At 37.2% G+C, this 22,915-nt stretch overlaps 3 protein-coding genes and 2 long non-coding RNA genes across 18 annotated transcripts; 3 read left to right on the top strand and 2 right to left on the bottom strand.

Moving 5' to 3' along the window:
* Positions 1-5: 5 nt before the first annotated feature.
* On the bottom strand, positions 6-10,759 carry Rho-4 (rhomboid-4). Of its 6 annotated transcripts, XM_071705171.1 has the most exons (6): positions 10,324-10,758; positions 4,166-4,244; positions 3,513-3,701; positions 3,266-3,378; positions 2,873-3,091; positions 6-2,762 (listed from the first exon to the last, which is right to left on the bottom strand). In XM_071705171.1, exons 1-6 carry the CDS (start codon positions 10,380-10,382, stop codon positions 2,252-2,254), a joined length of 1,170 nt encoding a protein of 389 aa, XP_071561272.1. In that variant the 5' UTR covers positions 10,383-10,758; the 3' UTR covers positions 6-2,251. The 6 variants fall into 6 exon arrangements, with proteins under 6 accessions (XP_071561272.1, XP_071561266.1, XP_071561270.1 ...); XM_071705165.1 differs by having other exon boundaries at positions 2,873-3,378; positions 10,324-10,759; XM_071705169.1 differs by lacking the exon at positions 10,324-10,758 and adding an exon at positions 5,221-5,355 and having other exon boundaries at positions 2,873-3,378.
* Mks1 (Meckel syndrome, type 1) lies at positions 5,949-12,448 on the top strand. Of its 2 annotated transcripts, none has more exons than XM_071705164.1 (6): positions 5,949-6,088; positions 6,409-6,673; positions 7,937-8,236; positions 8,619-9,027; positions 11,330-11,691; positions 11,857-12,448. In XM_071705164.1, exons 2-6 carry the CDS (start codon positions 6,603-6,605, stop codon positions 12,260-12,262), a joined length of 1,548 nt encoding a protein of 515 aa, XP_071561265.1. In that variant the 5' UTR covers positions 5,949-6,088; positions 6,409-6,602; the 3' UTR covers positions 12,263-12,448. The 2 variants fall into 2 exon arrangements, with proteins under 2 accessions (XP_071561265.1, XP_071561264.1); XM_071705163.1 differs by having other exon boundaries at positions 6,057-6,295.
* Positions 12,449-12,841: 393 nt separating this feature from the next.
* LOC139771933 (uncharacterized) lies at positions 12,842-16,246 on the top strand. The gene is made up of 5 exons (XM_071705172.1): positions 12,842-12,959; positions 13,067-13,274; positions 13,777-13,877; positions 14,037-15,023; positions 15,109-16,246. The coding sequence occupies exons 2-5, from the start codon at positions 13,173-13,175 to the stop codon at positions 15,236-15,238; spliced, it is 1,320 nt and encodes a 439-aa protein (XP_071561273.1). The 5' UTR covers positions 12,842-12,959; positions 13,067-13,172; the 3' UTR covers positions 15,239-16,246.
* Positions 16,247-16,722: 476 nt separating this feature from the next.
* On the top strand, positions 16,723-19,287 carry LOC139771938 (uncharacterized). Of its 4 annotated transcripts, none has more exons than XR_011718015.1 (6): positions 16,723-17,185; positions 17,278-17,579; positions 17,684-17,928; positions 18,350-18,634; positions 18,886-18,926; positions 19,034-19,287. It is a non-coding gene; the product is annotated as an uncharacterized lncRNA (long non-coding RNA). The 4 variants fall into 4 exon arrangements; XR_011718014.1 differs by having other exon boundaries at positions 16,724-17,210; XR_011718016.1 differs by having other exon boundaries at positions 17,100-17,118.
* On the bottom strand, positions 18,847-22,849 carry LOC139771939 (uncharacterized). Of its 5 annotated transcripts, none has more exons than XR_011718019.1 (6): positions 22,203-22,684; positions 21,878-22,136; positions 21,367-21,790; positions 20,049-21,245; positions 19,808-19,962; positions 18,847-19,711 (listed from the first exon to the last, which is right to left on the bottom strand). It is a non-coding gene; the product is annotated as an uncharacterized lncRNA (long non-coding RNA). The 5 variants fall into 5 exon arrangements; XR_011718018.1 differs by having other exon boundaries at positions 19,808-20,334; positions 21,052-21,245; positions 22,203-22,677; XR_011718021.1 differs by having other exon boundaries at positions 21,052-21,245; positions 22,203-22,353.
* Between the last annotated feature and the right edge of the window lie 66 nt (positions 22,850-22,915).

Genomic DNA, 22,915 nt, shown 5'->3' with positions numbered 1-22,915 from the left:
ATTGATTTCTTTTTCAATCGCTTTATTTTGTTTTATACAAAGCGTATACAAAATATACATACATTACAGACATTCTCGTCACTCCGTCGAACAATAACAAAGGTTTCGTTGACATCAGTTATAAAATATTACATAAATATATATTTTATCTTGCATAAAAAGGAGGCACGCTCGTCTCTTCGCGGTCAAAGTTCACACTCATTACTCCTATACATTAAAATATTGTACAATGAGAAGTACGTCCAAGGCACTTATACGTAGGAAGACATATGCATTGCATTAATAGATGAGAAGTAGATATAACATTTTACATTATTTAGACATTATTTAAGATTATATCTCTATTTTACAGAACCAATTTGTTTATGGGAATTTTGTCATCGATATTGTAATCGAATATAATAATAAGTAATAGATCCAGGACACTTAAGAAAAGAGGGTACAATTAAAAGAATCAGGTAAGTTAAATCATATTTTATCGGATTATTCTATCTTCCGATTATCTTAACAACATTAGTTAAAATATATGTTGATGACGGTCTTTTTTTTTTGTTTTGGATTCTAGACTAACCGCCTAAAGTATCGATATATAATTAAGAATCATCTTGTATAATAGTTATTAATGTAAATTATGTAAATATGTATGCATATGTAAATAACATTTATAATATTGTATTATAAATTATTTAATTACAATTCATATCTCTTCATTTTTAAGCATTCTAGACTTATAATAGCAGCCTTACTTTTCACTTTACGAATTAATAATAACAATTCTTTCCATTTATAATGAAATATATAGACGGCTGCATTGTGATCAAATAAAATATAAAAAATAATATTAAGAAAAATATAAAAACATTTCTAAAGTGTTATTTTTGTAGATATTAATGTTTAAAATGGAGCTATTATAGTCGATAGTTGGCACTGCAATGTCTATTGCATCCAACTGAAGATTAACATTATAGTTAACATCTTCCAGACCAAATTATTCACAGATATATCATTTGTTTAAACAATTACGTTAAAGCAATATTCTGTTATCAGTATTTGTATGTTGTGAATACAAGTTGCGAAGCTGACTCTTCCTATTTTTCTTTTCACATTACGTATTCGAGATAGTAATTGTTTAACATATTAACACGTTCGCTACCACGGTGAGAAAGTAGTAGCGAACGTGTCAACATATAGGTATCCGTGCAAATCAGGTACATGAAATAAACCATATGCTCAGGTATATTATTCATAAATTTAAGATAAAATAAATAAATTTTCCAAAAATGTTCACATACTATTTTTTATCTGTGAGTATAACACTACGTCCGTCTATAATAATACAAGTGACAATTCGTACCGTATATGAATATAATTATTGCAATGTTTTCACGAAGCAGAGAATTACTTATTTTGTCGAACACAGTTTTGTGTCACATTCACATCTTTGAATTGTGGAACACATACAAGTTATGAATTATATACATTCTTTCATTTAATAAGCGTCTGAGAAGGCAATCTTCTTCTGCCTAGTCTTATTTTAATCATAAGGAATCTCTAAATTTGATGAAAAAAGATTACATATATGTATATTAGATTTTATTAGCTATTCAGCACGTTGCAGTTTTTTTAGATCTTAGATTCTGTATTTATTATTGAAGTTATTATTGAAGATAGAATTTGTAACGCATTAAGTGTTACTGAAAGATTAATTGGCGTTTTATGTGCGCGAGATTGTTGTGTATACCGATGGAGGTAGTTTTTCCTAAGCATTTTCAAACAATGAGGCAATAGAACTAAAATAGAAATATTCCGCGCATAGACTTTCGATGTCATCATTCAATTTGTTAAACTTGCAAATAATTGCATATGCTTAATACATGTAGCAAAAGTATCACAGAATCTGTTGTTTTACTATTTGCTCTCGAAAAAGTGCTTAAAAAAAATACTGCGTTTAAAGTTACTTATTCTTATTGTAAATCTTAGTCCTATGTTTTCGCGATAAAGTTTAATACGAAAATATAAGCTATTTTGTTCGATTCTAAGAATCTCATTTTATATTAATTATCTCTATTAATATAAAATAATACACGAGTAGACCTTTATATCATCTAACATATAAAAATATATAGTAAATTTATGCATATACCTACAATTTTAAGGCAAGTTCTCATTCAGTAATAATACATTTGTCTCTATCAATGCGTGTGTATGCCTTTAAATAACTCGAATGAGATAAATACCGATTTGAACATCATCATTCGTAATACGAGGGATATAATACATTCCACAAAATAGCTGCGGTCATGAGACCCGTATAAGTAAACATGCTGGCCCACCAAACAACTTTCTCCCAAGTTTGTACCTCGAGATTTCGAAGGATATTTATGCCCACTAGAAGGCCTGCTATAGCGCCAGCCAAATGGGCCACGTAGCCGATCTGGTCGTTGGTATCGAGCACATAACGATTGTACACGGCTTGACCGACGTCGACGCTCGTGATAACGAGGAACACTAACAGCTGTAGCACGGCAAATTCCATTTGCGACCAGTTCATTATAATGGTCGCTACATGAGCAGTGATTAACGCGTATACACCACCCGAGGCACCGGCTAGGTAAACCGTCGGATCTGAAACGGACGTACCAAGGGAACCGGCCAGCACTCCGGCTATGTATATTACCAATACTCTCCACCATTTGTGAACCATCTCCAGTGGAATACCCAACATAATTTGCACCAGTAGGTTAACGATCAAATGGAAGACCCTATCGAACACAAAAAGAATTCAAGGAACGTTAAAGTACTCATTCAATTATTCGTAAATCGTAATATATCTTATGGAAACGCACAAATTGTAAAATAGAATTATACATACCCGACGTGTACAAACATATATGTCAGATACCGCCAGGCTTCGAACCTCTTGTGCGGATTATAAATAAATAACTGAGCCGCTGGTCCTTCTACAGAAAGAGATTTGTGCTTAATCACATCATACATGAATAAAATGATTTCTATTATCGATATGATTATCATTGCTACAGCTGGCGGTCGACAACTGTACTCTTCTTCGTACAGCCCATCTGGATAGTCGCTAGAGTACAGAGAAGATTCCGTTATTGTACTTGATTGTTGCTGTAGACCGTTAAAACGTGCAGAACGGCATCTTTTACTAATCATAGCAGCCTGGGGAGAATCACCAAAACTCGAAGGAGGAGGAGAAGGTGGTGCGTGCATTACAATACTGATTTGTCGCTGGGGATAATACCTCGATCCCACGGAAGTTTGCCTTAGTGCGTAGGTTGGTCGTTGAGGTATCATAGAGCGCACATATCGTTGCATGAAGTTACCGAATATACCCTGCATGTCCTTTCTATGGATCTGAATGTAAGAAAAAGATGAACATGATAATTAGAGACCCCCAAAATGTATGTTTTACGAAACACGGACGAAACACAGAGGAAGAAAAACAAATTTCAAGTATATGTAAGAAATCGAAAGACTCTGACACTAACCATTGCTATAAATTCTGGATATTCCAAGTAACCAGATTCATCCAGATCTGCCTTATGCATTATCGTGCGGACTACCCCAGCAGGGATGTCCTTGGAAAATTCTGGACCGCGTATCATTGCTTTTAGCTCTTGTAGCGATATTTTTCCATCTCCGTCGAGATCATACTTCTCAAAAATAGCTTTCCAATGCTGCAAAATAAACAATAGTTAAATATAACATTATTTTGGCACAAGTATGAAGTGTTTAGCAAGTACTGTATTTTCAGTAAGATTTCTCAGGCTGGATGTTGCCATATGTTGCCAGCAATAATGTATAATATAGAAGTAACGTTCCGAATAAATATACCTTTCCTTACAAATGAATCATACGCTTAAGCTTGTTAATTCACGTAGGTATGAGTCATTTGTAAGGGAAACTAAGCTTGCAAGCGGAAATAAGTAATCACAGAAGAGTAAGAGAAAGAAAAGAAGCTTTAATAAAACATAATGAACACATTTTAACATGTTATTTTCAATTACATCATTTTTACAAGAATTTTATATTTCTTAAGAAATCTTTCTATCTCTTGAAAAAAAAAAAGCTTGAAAGCATTGACAAAATAATGCCTCTGTACCATCGATTTCTGATATCGCTAACATGAAATATCACTTACAGCTTCATTGTACTGCAGTGGGATGGTCACCGCAGTCTCGCCCTCTCGACTAGTCGACATCCTTATCAATTTGAAACCTCTGCAAAGTAAACATCAGATAATCAGTACACGACATTCTACGTCTCACTAGAGCTTTGCAAAGCTTCATTCGTGGATCTTAAAGCTAGAATGGCATGGCAGATCTCTCATTCATCCGGGTCTCTGTCTCCGAATTGCACCTCTTGCTATCGGGCGTTCACTTACTAACGATAAGAGACCTACGTAGGAGGGACCTCGAGAATTGTTGCCGAGAAGGCGGAACCCTGGGTTCGTCGCACCTGGAGGACCGCGTCGCGTCGCGTCGCGAGGCGGACGCCACACATCCAAACGATCACAGATCAACGGACGTAGGGAACACGTTTTACCTGACAAATCGGACACGGGAGACGTCGACGTGCACGAAGCGGCTCGTTCGCTCGTACGAGGAGAAGGCGTGACACTCGCCCCGTCACACCCGGGCTACTCCGCTCAACGAGAACGAGGGACAGCCGGACAGGCAACAAGCACGGTCCACCCGCACGCACCTGCGCCGCCCGTGGCATTTCCTGCGGTATCGAGCGGTCATTCGGACCCGATAACGCCGCGGTGACACATTTTCCCTTATCTCTCTCGCAGATACGCCGTGTGGGAAGTCAATACGGACGCGCCGTGGCCACGGCCGCCGCGCCGTGTGCGGCGTCCTGTCAATCGTCCATGACGTCACGGGTGGTCGCGGAACCCATGCCGCATCAGCCGCATCAGCCGCATGCCGCCGCGCCGTCCCACCTGTTAGCCGTCGCGTCGCTAGATCGCTACGACGCGCGCGCTATCGCCAAATTCTATGTGCACAGCGTGTTCTAACGTACATACCCTAACCTTCAAGATTCGGAGCAGGCTGCGAAAGGCCGAGGGCCGAGCGACGGGGGGAAAGCCCGAGAACTCTCGCCGAGACGGCTCAGACGACGCGACGGCCCGGGAAACCTTGAGAGGGAGAGACGCGGAAGGAAGACTGAAGAGTGAAGAGACGCGCCACTGACCTTTACCGCCTCGCTCCTGTCGCTCTCTTTCTCTCTCTCTCTCTCTCTCTCTCTCTCTCTTTCTTCCCGGGATCGGATTTTCCACGCTCGAATGCTCGACCTCAGACAGGCAGGTGTCGATTCGAGAGAGAGCGAGCGAGCGAGCGAGAGTTAACGGTATCGTTTCGAACGGCCGCGGCCGCGTCTTCCTGCCGAGCCGAGCCGCGACGCGACGCGACGAGTGCGACGACATTCCGAGGACAGTCCGGCGAAGACGCGAAAATTGTACAATGTACGCTCGCTGGAAAGTTTACCGCGAGGTTAATCGGCCTACTTTTCTCTTTCGTCTCTTTCGCAGGACCCCTCCGCTTCGAGGAACGGACTCCGATCTGGTGATCCCGCGAATTCAGGGCTCTCCTCGGCAGGACGGCTTTCTCTTCTTCTCAACCGAGCCGCCTTCTGACTGTACTCTTTCTCTCTTTGTTTTTTTTCTCTTCCTCTTAATCGTACAGGATGGATAGACAATAGCCGGGTATAGCTTCTTTTTTTAACCGGACCGCCCGGCGTTCTTTTTTTAGTTGTACATACGTAACTGTATGTATGTACTGGGACTACTACTGGGACGTGTAGAGTGTGTGGACAATGCTTCGAATTAAGAAGAGAAAAAGAAAGAAAGAGAGAGAGAGAAAGATTTTCCGCTTTATTCGAACCGCTTGTCTCTTTTTTTTGTAGATACAGGATGTATGCTAGACAATTCATTATTCAAGGTTTTCGCGATGCGACGCACGTCGAAGGTGTTTTACGCCGCTCGGTTGTACGGAGAACGCCCGTCGGGAAACACACAAACGCATTTAATCGCGAGAAGTCGCGGCATCGATCGTTTACCGAGGTATTTATCGACATAACGCATCGCTCTGACTCATTGGAAACTTGCTAATGAAGCTATTAAAAGAAATCGAGGGAGAGAGAGAGAGAGAGAGAGAGAGAGAGAGAGAGAGAGAGAGAGAGAGAGAGAGAGAGAGAGAGAGACTCTCTTTACACGCGCGCGCGGCATAAAGATTAAAGAATATGCCTGTCACGATCACGTATTGTTCATGTAAATGCAAATCTAAATGCAGATATTATACATTTTTCATGTCAACAATGATATTTTTTCAAGTTAACTAACGGAGTATATTTTCTTCTTTCCCGCGGCGACGGCGGCGGCAGGCATCACCTGAGGCACGAGGCACCTCGAATGCTCGAATTTCGTGATGACGACGCTCTACCAGCGGTGACGGGCGAGGTTGCCTAGCGACGTTACGAATCAACAAACGAGCCACCCGAGATCATTGACAGCCGCCGTAGCTTATTCGGCGTTCCGCAGTTCCGATTCAGTTTTTGTAACAATAATCAAGTGAGAAATGGCGAAAGAGAGAATGAAAATAGCGGCGAGCTACAGAGTGAACGAACCGATACGTAACTTGAAGATAAGGTGTGTCTTCTGTATTTAGATGCGTGACGTAAATTGAAATCGTAATATTAACCGAAGCAAAGTATTTCATTTCCTGTCCTTTCCGTACACGCGACTTGTGTACATATTTATAACTTCAATTAGAAATTTCAATTTGATTAAATTGAAGCTTCAATTGAAATTGAATGTAACGTAAAAAATTAAACTGCAATTGCGCCTGCAGAATTTTCTGCAATATGACTAATACTTCTTATATAGCGCTAAATCAGCGGGAGACTTCCGAAGGCTAGAAGGCGGCTATGATATATTGATTCTCTGTTTATCACATGGATCCATTAAGCCTGTATCCGAGTAGGTTTATGTAATCGATTAAAAGAACAAGCGCTTATCGTGCATTTATTTAAATTAAACATTCTTGTTTACATAATTATGATGTATGAAAGATTATGAAATTTTATATTCTTGTTAAATCTCATAAAAAGCCGATTAACATAAATCTCTTTGTATACATGGAAATAAAAAAGAGCTATGATTAATTTTATGTGGTGGACATTTAAATTAATTTTCACATTGCAGAAAATTCCGCAATTCCGTGAAAATTGATCGAAGACTCGAAGGTTGAAACGAAGGAGAGAGCTTACTTGTTCGATGCGATAATAATATAAACCTCCGACGTCGAGACATTATGTAACTATCCTGCGTATACGCCGGCCACCTTTCCTGCTTGCATAGCCACTAACATTTGTGTCAGTGATTATATCTTTTGTTTTGAGATAATGAGATTTCTGTGTTTTTCGCGAATTGATCCGTTATTTTCCAAAGGAATGTTGTCAAGTTTGGTCAATGTCGTTCTCGTAGTAAATAATAGAAAATTTTAAATTCGTAGAAAATTTATATTATCGACCATTATTCCATTTGCTGGAGCGTAAAAAATCTGATCAAAAACCTACGAGAAATTAAAGCTGAAAAATATTCTTTAATAATTTAACAAGATACGTTCAAGATATTTATATCTCTCTGCCACGTGTTTATCTTCCTTATTGAGAAAATTTTAGATGTAACGTCCTTGACGTAAGAATTACGTAAAGCTATTTACAGGCTTTTAACTCCATTCTCATAATTAAATCGCAATCACCGGCGTGGGTAAGAAGCGAAGATAAAATAGCGATTGAATCTTTCGATCCCACAGAATCAGAATGAATCTTGGGCATCTGGCCGCGAACCACACAGGATTTTCCAAATTACACCAGATTTCATTTCGTCGGCATTCATTTGTTGTTTCAGAGTGCGAGTCGTGCAGGAGAGGTCCCCGCTGGCCGAGTTGCTAGCCGAGGAGCCTGAGTGCGGCGAGACCAGAGACTCCAATTTCTTGGAGGAGGAGGATCATATTTTTAGCTGGCAGGACAAGGTGTTCGGCCCGTTCGAGATCGATTTCTATGCGGACGAGAAGAATTGCCTGACCGATTGTCAGCGAGAGTACCACCGGCGTATAAGCGACGAGCAGCTGCAAGGTTCACGTTTGTACTCGTACACGGAAAACGACTCCTATTATGCCGATGACGACCTCCTGACGGTGCCTTACAGGCAGGGATTTAATTGTTAGATATCGTATAAATGTTTGTCATTTGATTGTAAAGAGTTCCGGCAAAATTTTTATCGCGACATTTATCTTAAAGTAAAAACATTAACATCTTGTTTTTAAATAAATTCATTATTTAAAGGATTAGAAACAAGATAAGCATAAAGGATAATCTAAATTATTTCCATTTTTCTAAAACAAAAAGATTTCGGTAACACGGAAGTTTCTTTTTCATTCAAGATCAAGAAAGATATAAAATCAAGATTTATATTTCTTGAGTTTGTTGCGTGTCGAATTCGGGGTATTGCAAAACATTGGAGAACGTGTGGGTTTTGGTTTCTTTTTGTAACTTTCGGAAATTGTAAACATTTTCACTCTCGCTCGCAGATCGTATCTGTCCGTGAAGAATGAGAGCGCGTTGCCAGCCATGCGGAATCGCAAAACCTTCCGGGAGCGATATAACAAAAACGTGGTGGATGACAAAATCACGGATACCAAGATCCGATCGAGCCATTATCTTTATACCGAACGTACCACCATGCGCGTGATGGCCGATCTTTCGCGCAAGGACGAGCCCGCGACCATCGGGTCGACGGACTCGGAGACGCTGCTCTGCACGGTGACGTACGACAAGGCGCGCAAACTGCTGACGATTAGCCCCGATTTCACGATCGACGACGAGCAGCACTACAACGTCACCAACGGTTACGGCGTCAAGTTTAATTACCAAATCGAGCACGTTTCCGAGGGGCGAACACCGCTGGAATTGCAGGAGCACCGCGAAAACGCGCGGCGTGTAAGTATGCGGCTATTTACGACGCGTATGATCGGCATACCAAACTTTCGCGTCATCGCACGCGCACCGATCAAAAAGACCGTCTTTTCGCGGAAAGACCAATCTCGGCATTCCCGAGCGACGTCCGTTTATTTGCCCCACAACGCAGTTACATTAATAACCGATAATTCTTACCGCTCTGACTCATTACTCCTCTTTCTTTCTCTCTCCTTCTCTTTCCTTTTCTGACGTCTGTATAACATAGTATCATTGCTAATTTATTAATGATTAATTATTTAATTAATAATTAATATGATAATTAATATGCTATTATAATAATTTTTAACATATATTATTTGAGTAGCGAATAGTAAAAAACAAAATTAGAAGCGCGTTCTTTTTTTATTATTGCTTAAATTAAATTCCTTAATTTTATTTATTCAGTATCAGACTAATTTCAGATCATAGTGATATATAGTTATATTAATAAGCGAGGACCGAAAAAGAGAGATATATATTACTTCAAGAATGGTATTGCTCAACAAATGTTCATATCGGTTTTAGACGTATGTAACGTGATGCTCGTCATCATTACTTTGCGAAAAACAAACTATAATAAGAGGTGTGGTGCATAATTACTCGCAACAATGACGCTTATCGGGAACTATTTTCAACATTTCCACATAGTTAGAAATCTTGGAGAAACAATTTATTATCTTTTCAAATATGATTTTGATACGAAAGGTAAGAAAATTGTACACTATTAAGAGTCGTTAAATTATCACGATACAGCGATCAATTAATAAAATTGGTTTATCTTAAATTATATAAATTTATAGGAGATATTGCAATTGTAATAGATCAATTGCGTAATATCGAGCGAAGACAATTATTTATACGCAAATTGCATTATACGAATAATGTAATTTATTTCGATTCAAAAGCCGAATAGTTGTTTTTACTTTTTTGTAGAAGCAGTTTCCAATTATGCAGTAATGTCCGGTCAAGTACGGGCAAACGTGACGCGGCACGTGGAGAGCCGGGCGACGCCGTTTATCGAATGTTTATCAAGTTGGATGAGGCGCGATGAAGCAATTTGATGATACATATTATCCATTCGCTGCCTGCCGGCAGAAAAAAACGCAGCAAAACCGTCGCGATACGGCAACCGGGAGTCCATCATTATCTAGTATCAAGAGGACGTTGCAAAAAAGTGTTTCGCGGTCGCTCGCGCGAGCGCGCTATCGAAAACCTTTGCCGGTCGCTTAGAAAGGGAAGAAAACTTTTTTAAAAAAAGGAAAACAGATTCGTACATACCCCACGTAGGAAATTTCTGAGATCTGACGCATTGCTCGCTGGTGATAGAACATGATCATGCTGTGCCGTTATGTACACTGGTAACTGTCCCCGATACTCTGCGCGAATTACGGCATCTTCACGGAAAATCCGTCAATTCACCGATGTTCTTTCTCTCTTCCGGTTGTTCAAGACACACCCAATGATTTTGCGGCCGATCGATTTCCTCGTCATACTTTCGGGCATGATGGGGCAGCCAGCGGGACCGAACTCTTGCTAACCGGCATATATTAATGATAATCACGGTAGGCGCGTATGTTTTTTTTTTTTTTTTACGAAGGCGCGCACGTGCCCGCCGAGCCCGAGTTGATCACCGCACTTCCTACGATCGACTGAATCCTATGGTTCTCCGACTGTCTTCTTGAACGCTTCAACGCTCTCTTCCGTGAGGCTGTATGTTAGTATGTAGCGCTATCAGCCTATACGTGTGTATATACAGTTTATACGTGCACAGTGGGGCAGGAATATATCTGCGAACATAGAAGCGGCTTTCGCACACTATCCCACGGCAGTAGTAGAGCTTACGCTTTATCACTGCACTTCGCTGCAAAGCGGCGGAGATTAGTGAATATTATTTTGCGCGCTTATTTCGTAACTATTCGATCGAGTTCGAGATAGTTACGATATGCATATATGTGAGAATCTTTTTAAAATCCGTTTCGTAATTTAAGTAAGCCGAATCTTCGAATATTAGCTCGCTCAGCAAATTTTTATTATTAAAAATGATCTCTCTCTTTTGGTCTCTTATTAATAGAGATTGATACAATGAAGAAATTAATATACAGCGATTTCTTTTGTAAACTTGGTTAAATAATTATTATGTTAAATAATCAAATATATAATAAGAAATATACTTTACAATATGCAGCATTTCAAAAATTCTTAACTGAATAAATGAATTGTGTGTTAATGAAATATTAATTAGTAATGAATTAAATATTGACATTAATATTTGTCTTCGTTACAGGAAGTACAACAGCAGCTTGCTCATAAAGAAGTAGAGTTATGCAAGGAGTTAGAATTGCCACCACCAAATTCATCCACACTATTCATATGCTTGGATATTGCGTCAGCTCATGGCTTCTCTTATGACGGATTGTTTGTTACCTATTTCATCGATTTGCCGCAACATTGGAGTACAAAACAGAAAGACAGATTGTTCGGCAGAACTCAGAAGTGCCTTTTAGAAAACAGAACGGCGCATTTTAGTTATTGTACGGACATATCCTTGCATTATCCGTCAAATGAATTTCAACAATCAAGCGGCGGTGCATCGTCATTCTGGCCTCGTCTATTACTCTCCGCAGCATCTCTGGATAGTTGGACCAGGTAATTACGCAGAACGCCTTGTTTCTCGATATTGATTTTTACATCTTTTATTTAGCTGAAAAATTTTATATTGCATTTTATACTTTTATACATTTTTTTTTCTAATTGTCAGCAATATATTGTAATATATAGAAATTATAAAACTATTGTCCTGTTTTAATATAGGTATCGAATAGAGGGTTACGCCGCATTGCCAATACCAATGACGCCTGGTAGATACAAATTTACAGTTCCTACATGGCGTGCAAAAGGAAGTATTATCGATACCTTGAGACGATTTTTCGTTGGTGGCTCTTACGAGCTGGAGGATATAACATATTGTGGTATTCCAATGGGCCACGAGGGCAAAGTTTTAGACAAATCAAACTTGAAAGTCGTACCGAGCGGAGATATTGTAATTTATATGAATATAATAATACAAAGTAGTACGCACACAAAACGTTCCAATTATCAAAGAGATGACTCGGATAAAGTGAGCACCGATACACTTATGAATAACGTTGAAAATGTCCTTGAACAATTTAAAGCGGCTAAAGAACGTATGATACGAATAAGAGCGATGAATTCTTAGAGTTAAATTATTATAAAATTCTAATGACGATTAAAAAGACTGATCGATAAAATTAATATCTGTCATGATTTAATTTTATATTAAATAATAATATACATTTAAAATAGTACATGTATTATAATGTAAATTAAAATGGAAATTCAATTGTATGAAATATATGTAAGAGGAATATAAGAGATGATTTTATATTGTCCGTATGCAATTATTGTTAATAAATTTCAATTGTTTTTTTATATAGCCGACAGTAGAGGCTTCTTTTAGAAAAACGAACCTCCTAATTCACAGCTATTCCGAGAGAGGTCTCACTTTAGCAAGTGGCGTTCCAAAACTCATCGACAAAAAATTGTCTAGATTTTTCCTCGCAATTTTCGGAAATGTAGACAATTTTTGGAAAGTCCTTGCTATTTTCATAATTAATTCAACTTCTTTGCTTATCTTCTCTCTGCCCTCTGGATGGATTTTAACGCTTCCGTGATGTGCACGTCTGTTGGCATTATAGGTCATGCAGCAGCGGTTCTCATTGCGCTGAAACCGACCGGCGCGGCGGCGTCGTCGTCGCAGCGGCCGGGGCCGGGAACCGGGAACGATTCCGCCGCACTGACCTGACAACACAAGTAATTGTTATTATTGACAGAGCGATAATGTGAGCTGGAATCGACGGCGCGTTTCTGTGCGTACTCGAGGGCGCGTTTGGCCGGTAAGTGCCGCGACCCAAGCGTCGGCCCCGTCGAGAAACCGCGGAATTTCGTGCATCAGGAATTTATTCAACGAAGACGATATTTTTTCTGTCAAACTTGTCGTCAGTCGTCACACGAGGATACGCGAGGTTATGTGAGGCTCCGCGAGCGGAGCGAGTGAGTGAGCTCGTCCTCCCGCTGCTCGCCGTCGCTTCGTGGCGAGTCACCGCAGGATGGGCCAGGGTACGGAGACGTGCGCCGACCGGCCCACGGAGGTCAGCGTCATCAGATTCGTCTCGCGGAATCGCACCATCGAGGAAATCGCACCGAAAAAGGTGAAGTTTACGACGGAGCCATTGCTCGCCCGGGGTCAATGACCCCTAAGCCAAAACAAATAGTAGAGTAAAGCGGAGCGGGTGTAAAAACCTAAAAATGAGATGATTGTTTCGATGAGGCTTATTTGATTTCGACGTAAATTCCACAAGCAGTTAATTGTCTTTTAAAAGAAAAAACTCAATGAATTGTAAAATTATAATTGACCCTGCTTATATTTTTTATCCAATGCCTAGATCAGAATTGATCCAAAACTGGTTTGTCATTTGCCTCAGACTATGGCTTATCAGATGTTAAATTTAGTAAAATCCTAGTCAATCCAGATTTTGATGCTAAACACATGTGAAAATTATCCTTACGTTTGTTGATAATAGTGAAAGTTATATAATCAATATATAAGATCTATTTGTCATCAGCGACTGGATTTGTTGATGTTGAAATGTTTTCAATTTATGGTATACATTTAAGAAAGTCTTATTAATTGAATCAACTTTCAATACATAGGAAATATACACTTGCAAACAACGAGGTTGCGGTAAGGTGTTCACTAATCAAGATGAATATAAGACGCACGAGACATTAGAGGCTTTGAAAATTCGATTCATGTGAGTGTAAAACAATTCATTGGATCGTTGCTACGTCAAACAGATATTTACAAGTTGATTAATGTGAATTCTGACCAAATATTATTATGGAATTGGCAATATTAAGTTTAGAATTCTTTTTGTGGTTTTATTTAATATCTTGTTGTAAATTTTTCATAGTTGTCGCGAGCCAGGTTGCGGAGAAGAAGTGTCAGATCCAGGTAGCATGTGGCGACATTATCAAGAATGGCACAACAATGAAACAAATGTCTTTGTATGTCCGTACACTAATTGCGGATCTTTGCAATCTACTAGTGGCAATCTTGAGGAGCATATTGAAAGTTGTCATAGACAACCGCCTACACTGCCAACGGAGCCTGAGATAATTTGTTTCGAAGGCCCCGAAAATGCGATAGACGAAGAAGTCATGCAAAAGACTGACGAGGGATGTTATGAAAAACTGCCAAGCGAAAACTTTACCATAAAGGAAGAATATGGGAGTATGGAAGAAAACTGTCCTATTAGAAACGAAACTAAAATTCAGGTGAAGAGCGAGTTTTGTCACGAGCAGAATAAGATTACGACTGCTACAAATAACGAGGACTACTCGAATAATGAATCTTTGAATGGTATTAACAAGTTAACTAATAATGAAGATCTGCTTATAATTAAAGATAATTTCTTACGAAAATACGATATTGGAACACCAAAGTGCGAAGAGATCCTTCAGGTGGAATGCACGCAGGATAAGAATAATGTGGTTTATATAAATAGCGACGTAACCATTACGAAAAATATGAAAACGGAAATATGCAATTTAAATATACGAAATCAGGAGCATAGAATAGATTTAGGAAACATGGAACGAGTTTTTCGGAGCGGTCTCGAGCGGGAGAATCCTTTGAAAATCGAAGAGAGCTCCATAGAAACAAATAGCAATTGTTCGGAAGACGAGGAGTACACCCCAAAGAAGCAACGCATGTCTAGGTACAAACAGGAAACATATAAATGCGACGTCAACGGTTGCGGAAAGAAGTACAAATACATATCGCACTATCGTCATCATCAAGACAGTCATAAATTAGTCACGAATACAATTAATTCCAATACTGGTAAGCAAATGCCAAAGGTAAAACAAGGGAAGGCGTCTACGGTCAGCTTTTTCATGTAAGTAAACTGATGCATGTAAATACGTACATATGTAGGTAATGTTTTAACTTTTACAAGTAAAACCAAGTATTTAATCTTCTAGATGCAAAATGCCTGGCTGTGGTGCGCAGGTAAACAACGTAACTGGCCTATGGAAGCATTATCAGGACAATCATGCCAATTCCAAGCCGCCAGTTGTACAAACTACCAAGAACAATGATGTATTTCAGTAAAACGTTTGCGAATCGATTTTAATATTACGCTCGTTGCGGGCGGCGCGCACGCATAACGCAAATAATCGTAATAAGCAGATATTTCAGAGACAAGGTACCGGAATGTGAGGTAGCGTTAAATGTTGTACAAACATGTCGATCAAGTTCACTCCGACAATTCCACCGAGCGACGCAAATGGAAAGACTGGCAATGGGAGTAGCATTCATTTTGCCGAGTTATCGTGCTACTACCCAGTAGAGAAATTTTAAGACTGAATTCGCCAAGCATAATATTAATTTGAACGATCACCGCTGGAAGCGGCGACGAACGCACCACTCACAACGCTAATAGTTAAAAGGAATTTTCCGGAATTAACTCTAATCTCACGGGGAGGCCTCCCTTCGTTTGCGACATGGAATAGCGAGAAATCACGGTAATTCAGAGTATTTTACAGAGATTATTATATAGCCAATTTTACGCGACTAAATCGCTTTAAGCTTACGTGTTTGGTCTGTAATTGAACGCTGTTAACTATGGTCGATAGACTCTTGTAGTAGCTGTGACATGGGCTTTGTAGGAAACTCTGACATCAATCAGTAAATATTGTTGGTATCTAAGAGAAGTTGTCGAGCAGCTTGGTGTATGTTGTGGCGAAACGAACTAGCAGCTCGAATAAATAGAGAGTTCAGTCCAAGAGTATACATATATCATTCTATATGAATATAAATTTCTCTCGTCGCTATAAGAGGCTAAATCCGCTGCAGCGACCCGCACTTATAATAACGAGACTTCTGATTCTCTGTACTGATTTTTACTATTTTATATTATGTCGTTTTTATGTAACTTATATTCCTTCTATACCGATATATTATATATATGTCGATTTACTGTACCAGTGTATATACATACACACGTATACATAGTTGTTATATATATACATACGATATATATATCATAGCAACGTAAGTATTGTATAGCATTTTTATTTGTATGTCTGTATGTTTAAAAATAAAGTGCAATATTAGTGACGAGATGTAAACATATATGCAAATCCTAGTGAACGATTTGTTAATTTAATTTAAAGCATTTAGGAACATTTATACTTTTGTCTCTATTAAACAATTAAGTTGTAAAATTTTTATTGTTATAATAATTGTCTTTTGTAATATTTGACAATGAGTAATATTTTTTTCTAATCGCAATTCGATCAGAGACTTGGTCTAAAAAAATCAAAAAATACAGTGACACGTTTTAATTGGCTACGCGTATCTACCATAGATAGGCTTACAATTGGTAATAGAATATCTAGACTATCTAGGCCGCGGTCCATTTGACGCTACAAATGCTTCGAAGCGTTCTTCTTCTCCTTCTGTCTTCATTGAAAGAAAGGAGAAAAGGAATGCTTCGAAGCATTTGTAGCGTCAAGTGGACCGCAGCCCTAGAGGCACGGCCATGGCGGTGCCGTTTCGAACCTCCCGTAAGTTAGCCGGTCAACTTCGACTTTATTAATTTTTTTTTTTTTTAATCGTTTGTTGGTCGTTTGTTGGTGATTGTTGGCCTAATTAGAACGTTTGTTGGTTCTTAATTTTTGTTTAAATTAAAAAAGAAAAATTAGCCTTAAGTTAGCCGGAAAAATTTTATTTTTAATTAAAAAAAAGCCTAATCGATGCGTAATCGTTTGCTGATGATTGTTGGTCTAATTTTAGCGTTTGTTGGTTTATTATTAGTCTTAAAAACGAAAAAAACCGAAAAATTATCTCACATTAAAGTAATCGAAGATTGGTTTATTTGCCTACGACTTAAGGTTTATTTCTATCAATTTAAGGCTAACATCTATAAAACTGGCTATGAATACGGGCCTTAACATCGGCAGAAAATCGCGAAAAGATCAAGAAACATGGTGGTTCCCTTGATTTTATCAGTCGAAATATTTGCATTTTACTTTGAATATTAGAGATTAAATCAGTGTACAACAGCTTTAACGTGCACTGAGTGCGTACCAGCTCTGACAGTGAAAAACGCTATAAAGAGGATTTATATCTTATTTTTTCTTGCATAGATAAACAGAATGTTATCGGAAAGTCATCTAAGCATTTTGAGAAGAATCTTCGGAAAGATGAACGTAGAAACCAATTGTTGCAATTAAGAAGAAAGAAGCGCGAGCAAGTATTTGCGCAGAACAGAAATCTCGGTGGTTTTTCTTCGTCACCTGTTCTTATCTGGGTCATACCGTTGCAAAGTGACGTGGACATTGTTAATTAGTTACAGCAGATACAATTTAAAGAACATTGTATCTGCTGTAACTAACATGGACGAAACTGCTAATGTTGCTACTAGTCCAAATGGCATTATACATATTGGGTACGCTATAAAGCAGGAAAAGAACTTGTTTATTCTATTATTAGTGAGGTAAATTAAAAATTTGTTAATATTATATATATATATATGTATTTGTATTAATTTAGTGTTCCAAGACTGAAACAGTGGTTTTCTATCATCGTACCATCGATGGGTGACGTTTTAGCAACATTAGATGCAGCCAAAGTTGCTACCACGTTACTCTTTGTTACTTCTGTCGCGAGTCAAGCAAACGATGGTACGCAGAGATATTATAGGCGATTGAGACAAGGAAATTATCGTGTCTTGCCTTGCTCAAGGTTTACCTTCTACAATAATTGCAGTGCATAATATTCAAAGACTTCATATTAAGGTAAGTAATGATACGTTTAACACTTTATATAAAATTTACAAAGAGTAAACTCTTCACAATAAAGAATTGATTAATTTCTATATTTGCTCCAAAGATTTATATGTTTTAATATTTTATTGCTTTTCTTATGTCTTAATAAAATTTACATTATTTGTTTAACGTCTTAAATATTTAGTAAAATTATTTTTAATTGGATAAATAAGACCGTCACTCACAAATGGACGACCTTTGCGGAAATTTCTAGCAGATGACACCCAGATATGGGTGACATGGCACTCAAAGTGTTAAAAATCTTAGAATAGAATATAGAAATTAATTCATTCTTTATTGTGAAGAGTTTACTCTTTGTAAATTTTATATTGCGCATGTCAAACGTGTTACTCATCGATTATTGTTTGATACGTTTTAAACGGTAAAATAGAAACGTCAAGAGTATAAACAATCTGTGCAACATGCAATTTCAAAATGGATTTCCGAAGAAAAAGTTCTTGAATTGGACACTGCAGCCAATTGCTTAAATATGTTACGGCGTGCTGGATCACAAAAGCAAAGAAGTTTGTTTTACAAAGATATCTTTTGGCCGAGAAAGTCTCATTTGAATGTGATGGATTACTGGATATTGACTCGCATCTTTATATTTTTGGATTTTCACGTTCATCCATCAGCCGCACAAAGTATTTTAATATTCTTCCTTCAGTTGCAGAAAGTATGTATAAAAAAATAATATATATAGTTTTACATTTTTTTATTAATAAAACTAAAATGTATGCATACATTTAAACGTATATTTTCATTTTTGACAAATATTGAAAATCTTTTTATTATTTATGATATTTGGATTATTTTAATATGTGTGTGTATGCATACTTTTTTTCTATTATTTAGAACTAATATAAACATGCTAATTGCACCTAGAAATATTTTTTGATATATATTCTTTTATAATTTATGTTACAGCTTGCACCTGTTTTACAAAATCTTCAAGGTTCAAATAAAAGGTAAAGTTATATATTTCTTTATAATGCATATTTAGTGTTACTTTGGTTTTACGTGTAGTGTATATATGATATGTTTACATAAGTACAATAAAATAATTGCTTTATAGATTCGACAAAATGCCACGCAAGATTGCCGTGCCACCAGAAGAGAGCATCCCAGTTGTAAAAAGATTTATGAAACAGTTTGAAATTGAACCCTTGCGGAATCTATCGCTGAGCTTTTCTTCATTTTCGATCAGATCGACGATCCACTTCTTGTGTACGTTGTAAAATACAGCCGAGAAATCTTTATTCATCAAATGATCTTGTAATATGCCCTTCTGTTCAGCCTCAGTGCCAATAAAAGATACAGATAACGATACATTTATGGCTAATTGATAGGGTTCATAAAATTGCGGTTCCAAAATCATGATCGAGTCTAGAGCAACTTCCTCAGTGTTGCCGTAGTCAATGTAATTAACATAGGCCATTGTTTCGGTGAGACTAACGATTCTTCCTCTGTACCATTGACCGTCGTCTAAATATTTCGTTGCGCATAATAAATGTACCTCTGGCTCGAGTCTTTGACCAGAATTAGTGTAATACTGTTGAAGATCTTCCGACAGTTTAGTCTCAATATCCACGTCCGAATACCGTTGCAACCAGATATTGGTAGAATGATCCGCATACGACACCGAGACCTTGTGAGTTGAACTTAGAATAGGCATCGGACATACGGGTGGTATCTTCTCCTCAGTATTCATTATCCCATTGCCGGATAGATCGTATAATTTTACGATATAAGTCTATACGAACAAAAGATGGTAATATCCAAGAAAATGTTAATATTTATTTGAAACTTACTTATATATTTGTAACTGCAGCGTAAAATTTATACAAACCTGCTATTATTGACTTCTTCCACATAGACTAACACTTCTTTGCCTTCGAGTTCCTTCAATTGTTTATCTACGTTGGACGACGCTGGCACATCTTGTAGGGAGCATTCTAACGCTTGGTTCTGCATGACTACGAGCTCTCCAGGTAGAGCTAAAGCCTAGATCATTAGATTGTCATATTAATAATGGGAATTAATGAATATCAAAACTACAAGTTTCTTATTTATACATATTCATAATTTACTTATAATTTCAACAGTTCCAATATGACAATTTCGTATTGCAACATGATATATGGCATTAACTCGCATCGTGGAAGCAATAAAACCTGTAGAAATATTTGTAAATATCTGTCTATGTACACTCTCATCATTCAGGATTTCATCGTATGCCCCAGTATCAATGAACTTTACATCAAACCCGACGGACCGTGTACAGTTAATCACCACAGCTCGCTTCCATGTTCCATTTGTATAGACTAAACAACCCGTGCCAAGACATAACTCGCGAGTTGATAATCGCGGCATCACCTGATATTAACTTCTTATCAATAAGATTCGCTTGAGTTCATGCGAACGATCGTTAGGCTGAATGAGAAGGTACAAGCTCTTTTCAATGTTAAGTTATTGTTATTTTAGGAAATTTGAACATTATGATGAAACATTCATTATGATACTGTTACAATCAATTTTTAATTATTTATCTGTTAATACCATACATCGTGCAATGATATTTAAGACATTTTATTTTATAAAGTCGAAATTATAAATATTACTACAGTTTCAGAAAGTACGATTCGATTCATTCAGGAATGTTGGGCTAGATATAAATTTTGTTATAGGATGAACCAGATTCATGATGTTAGTCATTTGTGTTAACGATATATTAAATTTTTAAATACATGAATAAAATTCTTTTCCATCACCGTAATATATTATATTTCAGAATCAAAGTTCAAGAAATAATATGAGTAATTTCTAATTTGTTTAATTTTCGAATCTTAGAATTTGTTTAATCATTTAAGAAATTGAAGAAATTTCAATTTAAATTACAATTAAATTACAATTTAAATATATGGATTTTGTTGTAATTATTAAATAATGATATCATAGCTTGTGAATAAGACAAGCCGTTAGTTCATGGTTGTTAGAAAATGAGAAGTTACTTTTCTAATTTTCCATAAAGTTTATGAGCAATATATGACAGAATATGATTCGTGGCTGAAATGCATTTGTACTAAATAATACCTTTGTATCTTTATTAGCCATGTATTGATCAACAATGCTTTCACATTTTGAAGCAGATGGAAGCTGAACATAAAACTAGGTTGTATTTTTTACATTAGAAACTCTCGTTTTGAGAGTTTGGCCATTCAAGAGGCTTATGTCCACTCTTTCTATAACATTGAGTTCTTTTACTTCTGTATCATGTGTTTCTGGAGCTAAAATATAAAAAATATAATGTTTAAGTGTGTCAAATAATCTGGCATTTAACATATGAAATGCATAACTATTGTTATAAATGTGCATCGGAATATAAATGAATTTTGAAATAATTCTTACCACTGATTGTTTCAGTCGAGGTTTTTGTAGTAAAGGCTGCAAGATTCTTTTGCACCAAAATATTACTCACATCTTGTCCATCATGGTTTAATGAAATTATATATTGATCGTCATTAAAACTATGGAATATGCATTCGTATTTATCAGCACTGAAGCAATTATCGAGCGCGTTACTATCCACTTCAGACCAATTCGAGTTACTATTATTAGGTACGATATCTTTTAAGGAACACTGCACTGCTAATCTAGGCAGATGCATAAATTTCTTCTCGACAGAATAGATATTATATTGATCTACGATTGCGCAATTTCCAAAATCTATGTACTGAACTACGTATGCATCCTTCCACGTATCAATATTCACAACTTCCGCTCGATAAAGAGCTCTATCTTCAGAAAATATAGCTATAACTGCTGAACCAACCTAAAAAAAGTTACACTTTTATTAACTCGATCACAGTAAAAACAAAGTAACACTAAATATGCATTATAAAGAAATATATAACTTTACCTTTTATTTGAACCTTGAAGATTTTGTAAAACAGGTGCAACCGTGTAACATAAATTATAAAGGAATATATATCAAAACATATTCCTTTATAATACGCAGATAAGAACAGGTGACGAAGAAAAACCACCAAGATTTCTGTTCTGCGCAAATACTTGCTCGCGCTTCTTTCTTCTTAATTGCAACAATTGGTTTCTACGTTCATCTTTCCGAAGATTCTTCTCAAAATGCTTAGATGACTTTCCGATAACATTCTGTTTATCTATGCAAGAAAAAATAAATATAAATCCTCTTTATAGCGTTTTTCACTGGCAGAGCTGGTACGCACTCAGTGCACGTTAAAGCTGTTGTACACTGATTTAATCTCTAATATTCAAAGTAAAATGCAAATATTTCGACTGATAAAATCAAGGGAACCACCATTTGATCTTTTCGCGATTTTCTGCCGATGTTAAGGCCCGTATTCATAGCCAGTTTTATAGATGTTAGCCTTAAATTGATAGAAATAAACCTTAAGTCGTAGGCAAATAAACCAATCTTCGATTACTTTAATGTGAGATAATTTTTCGGTTTTTTTCGTTTTTAAGACTAATAATAAACCAACAAACGCTAAAATTAGACCAACAATCATCAGCAAACGATTACGCATCGATTAGGCTTTTTTTTAATTAAAAATAAAATTTTTCCGGCTAACTTAAGGCTAATTTTTCTTTTTTAATTTAAACAAAAATTAAGAACCAACAAACGTTCTAATTAGGCCAACAATCACCAACAAACGACCAACAAACGATTAAAAAAAAAAAAAATTAATAAAGTCGAAGTTGACCGGCTAACTTACGGGAGGTGGCAGTAGCTGGCAAAAACCGCGAGTCTGGCATCCTTGAATGGAGATGGAGATTCGTGAAACCGGAAGAGACTCTCGTCACTCGTGCTTTGTATCGATTATCGAAAATGGCGCGCATTGCGACTTTTTTTAAGTTACAAACGTGACATTTTATTTTACTGGATATCACAATCACAGACGCTCGCGCGCGCTATTTA

The sequence above is a fragment of the Temnothorax nylanderi genome, unplaced genomic scaffold (assembly GCF_030848795.1).
Source record: "Temnothorax nylanderi isolate EJ_2023f unplaced genomic scaffold, tnyl_v1.0 TNYL_tig0045_pilon, whole genome shotgun sequence".
In the NCBI taxonomy this organism is placed as follows: Eukaryota; Metazoa; Arthropoda; class Insecta; order Hymenoptera; family Formicidae; genus Temnothorax; species Temnothorax nylanderi.
Note: the sequence above shows the minus strand (reverse complement) of the source record. Positions and strands in the feature narration are given on the sequence as shown.

Excerpts from the sequence above, each read along its gene's own strand:
- Mks1 (XM_071705164.1), top strand. The coding sequence starts at position 6,603 with ATGGCGAAAGAGAGAATGAAAATAGCGGCGAGCTACAGAGTGAACGAA. Across the intron at positions 6,674-7,936 it reads ATACGTAACTTGAAGATAAG|AGTGCGAGTCGTGCAGGAGA; the intron begins GTGTGTCTTCTG and ends TTGTTGTTTCAG. Across the intron at positions 9,028-11,329 it reads ACCGCGAAAACGCGCGGCGT|GAAGTACAACAGCAGCTTGC; the intron begins GTAAGTATGCGG and ends TCTTCGTTACAG.
- Rho-4 (XM_071705165.1), bottom strand. The coding sequence starts at position 10,382 with ATGATCATGTTCTATCACCAGCGAGCAATGCGTCAGATCTCAGAAATT. Across the intron at positions 4,245-10,323 it reads TCAGAAATTTCCTACGTGGG|AGGTTTCAAATTGATAAGGA; the intron begins GTATGTACGAAT and ends TTTACTTTGCAG. Across the intron at positions 2,763-2,872 it reads TATATGTTTGTACACGTCGG|GGTCTTCCATTTGATCGTTA; the intron begins GTATGTATAATT and ends TGTGTTCGATAG.
- LOC139771933 (XM_071705172.1), top strand. The coding sequence starts at position 13,173 with ATGGGCCAGGGTACGGAGACGTGCGCCGACCGGCCCACGGAGGTCAGC. Across the intron at positions 13,878-14,036 it reads GCTTTGAAAATTCGATTCAT|TTGTCGCGAGCCAGGTTGCG; the intron begins GTGAGTGTAAAA and ends AATTTTTCATAG. Across the intron at positions 15,024-15,108 it reads TCTACGGTCAGCTTTTTCAT|ATGCAAAATGCCTGGCTGTG; the intron begins GTAAGTAAACTG and ends TTAATCTTCTAG.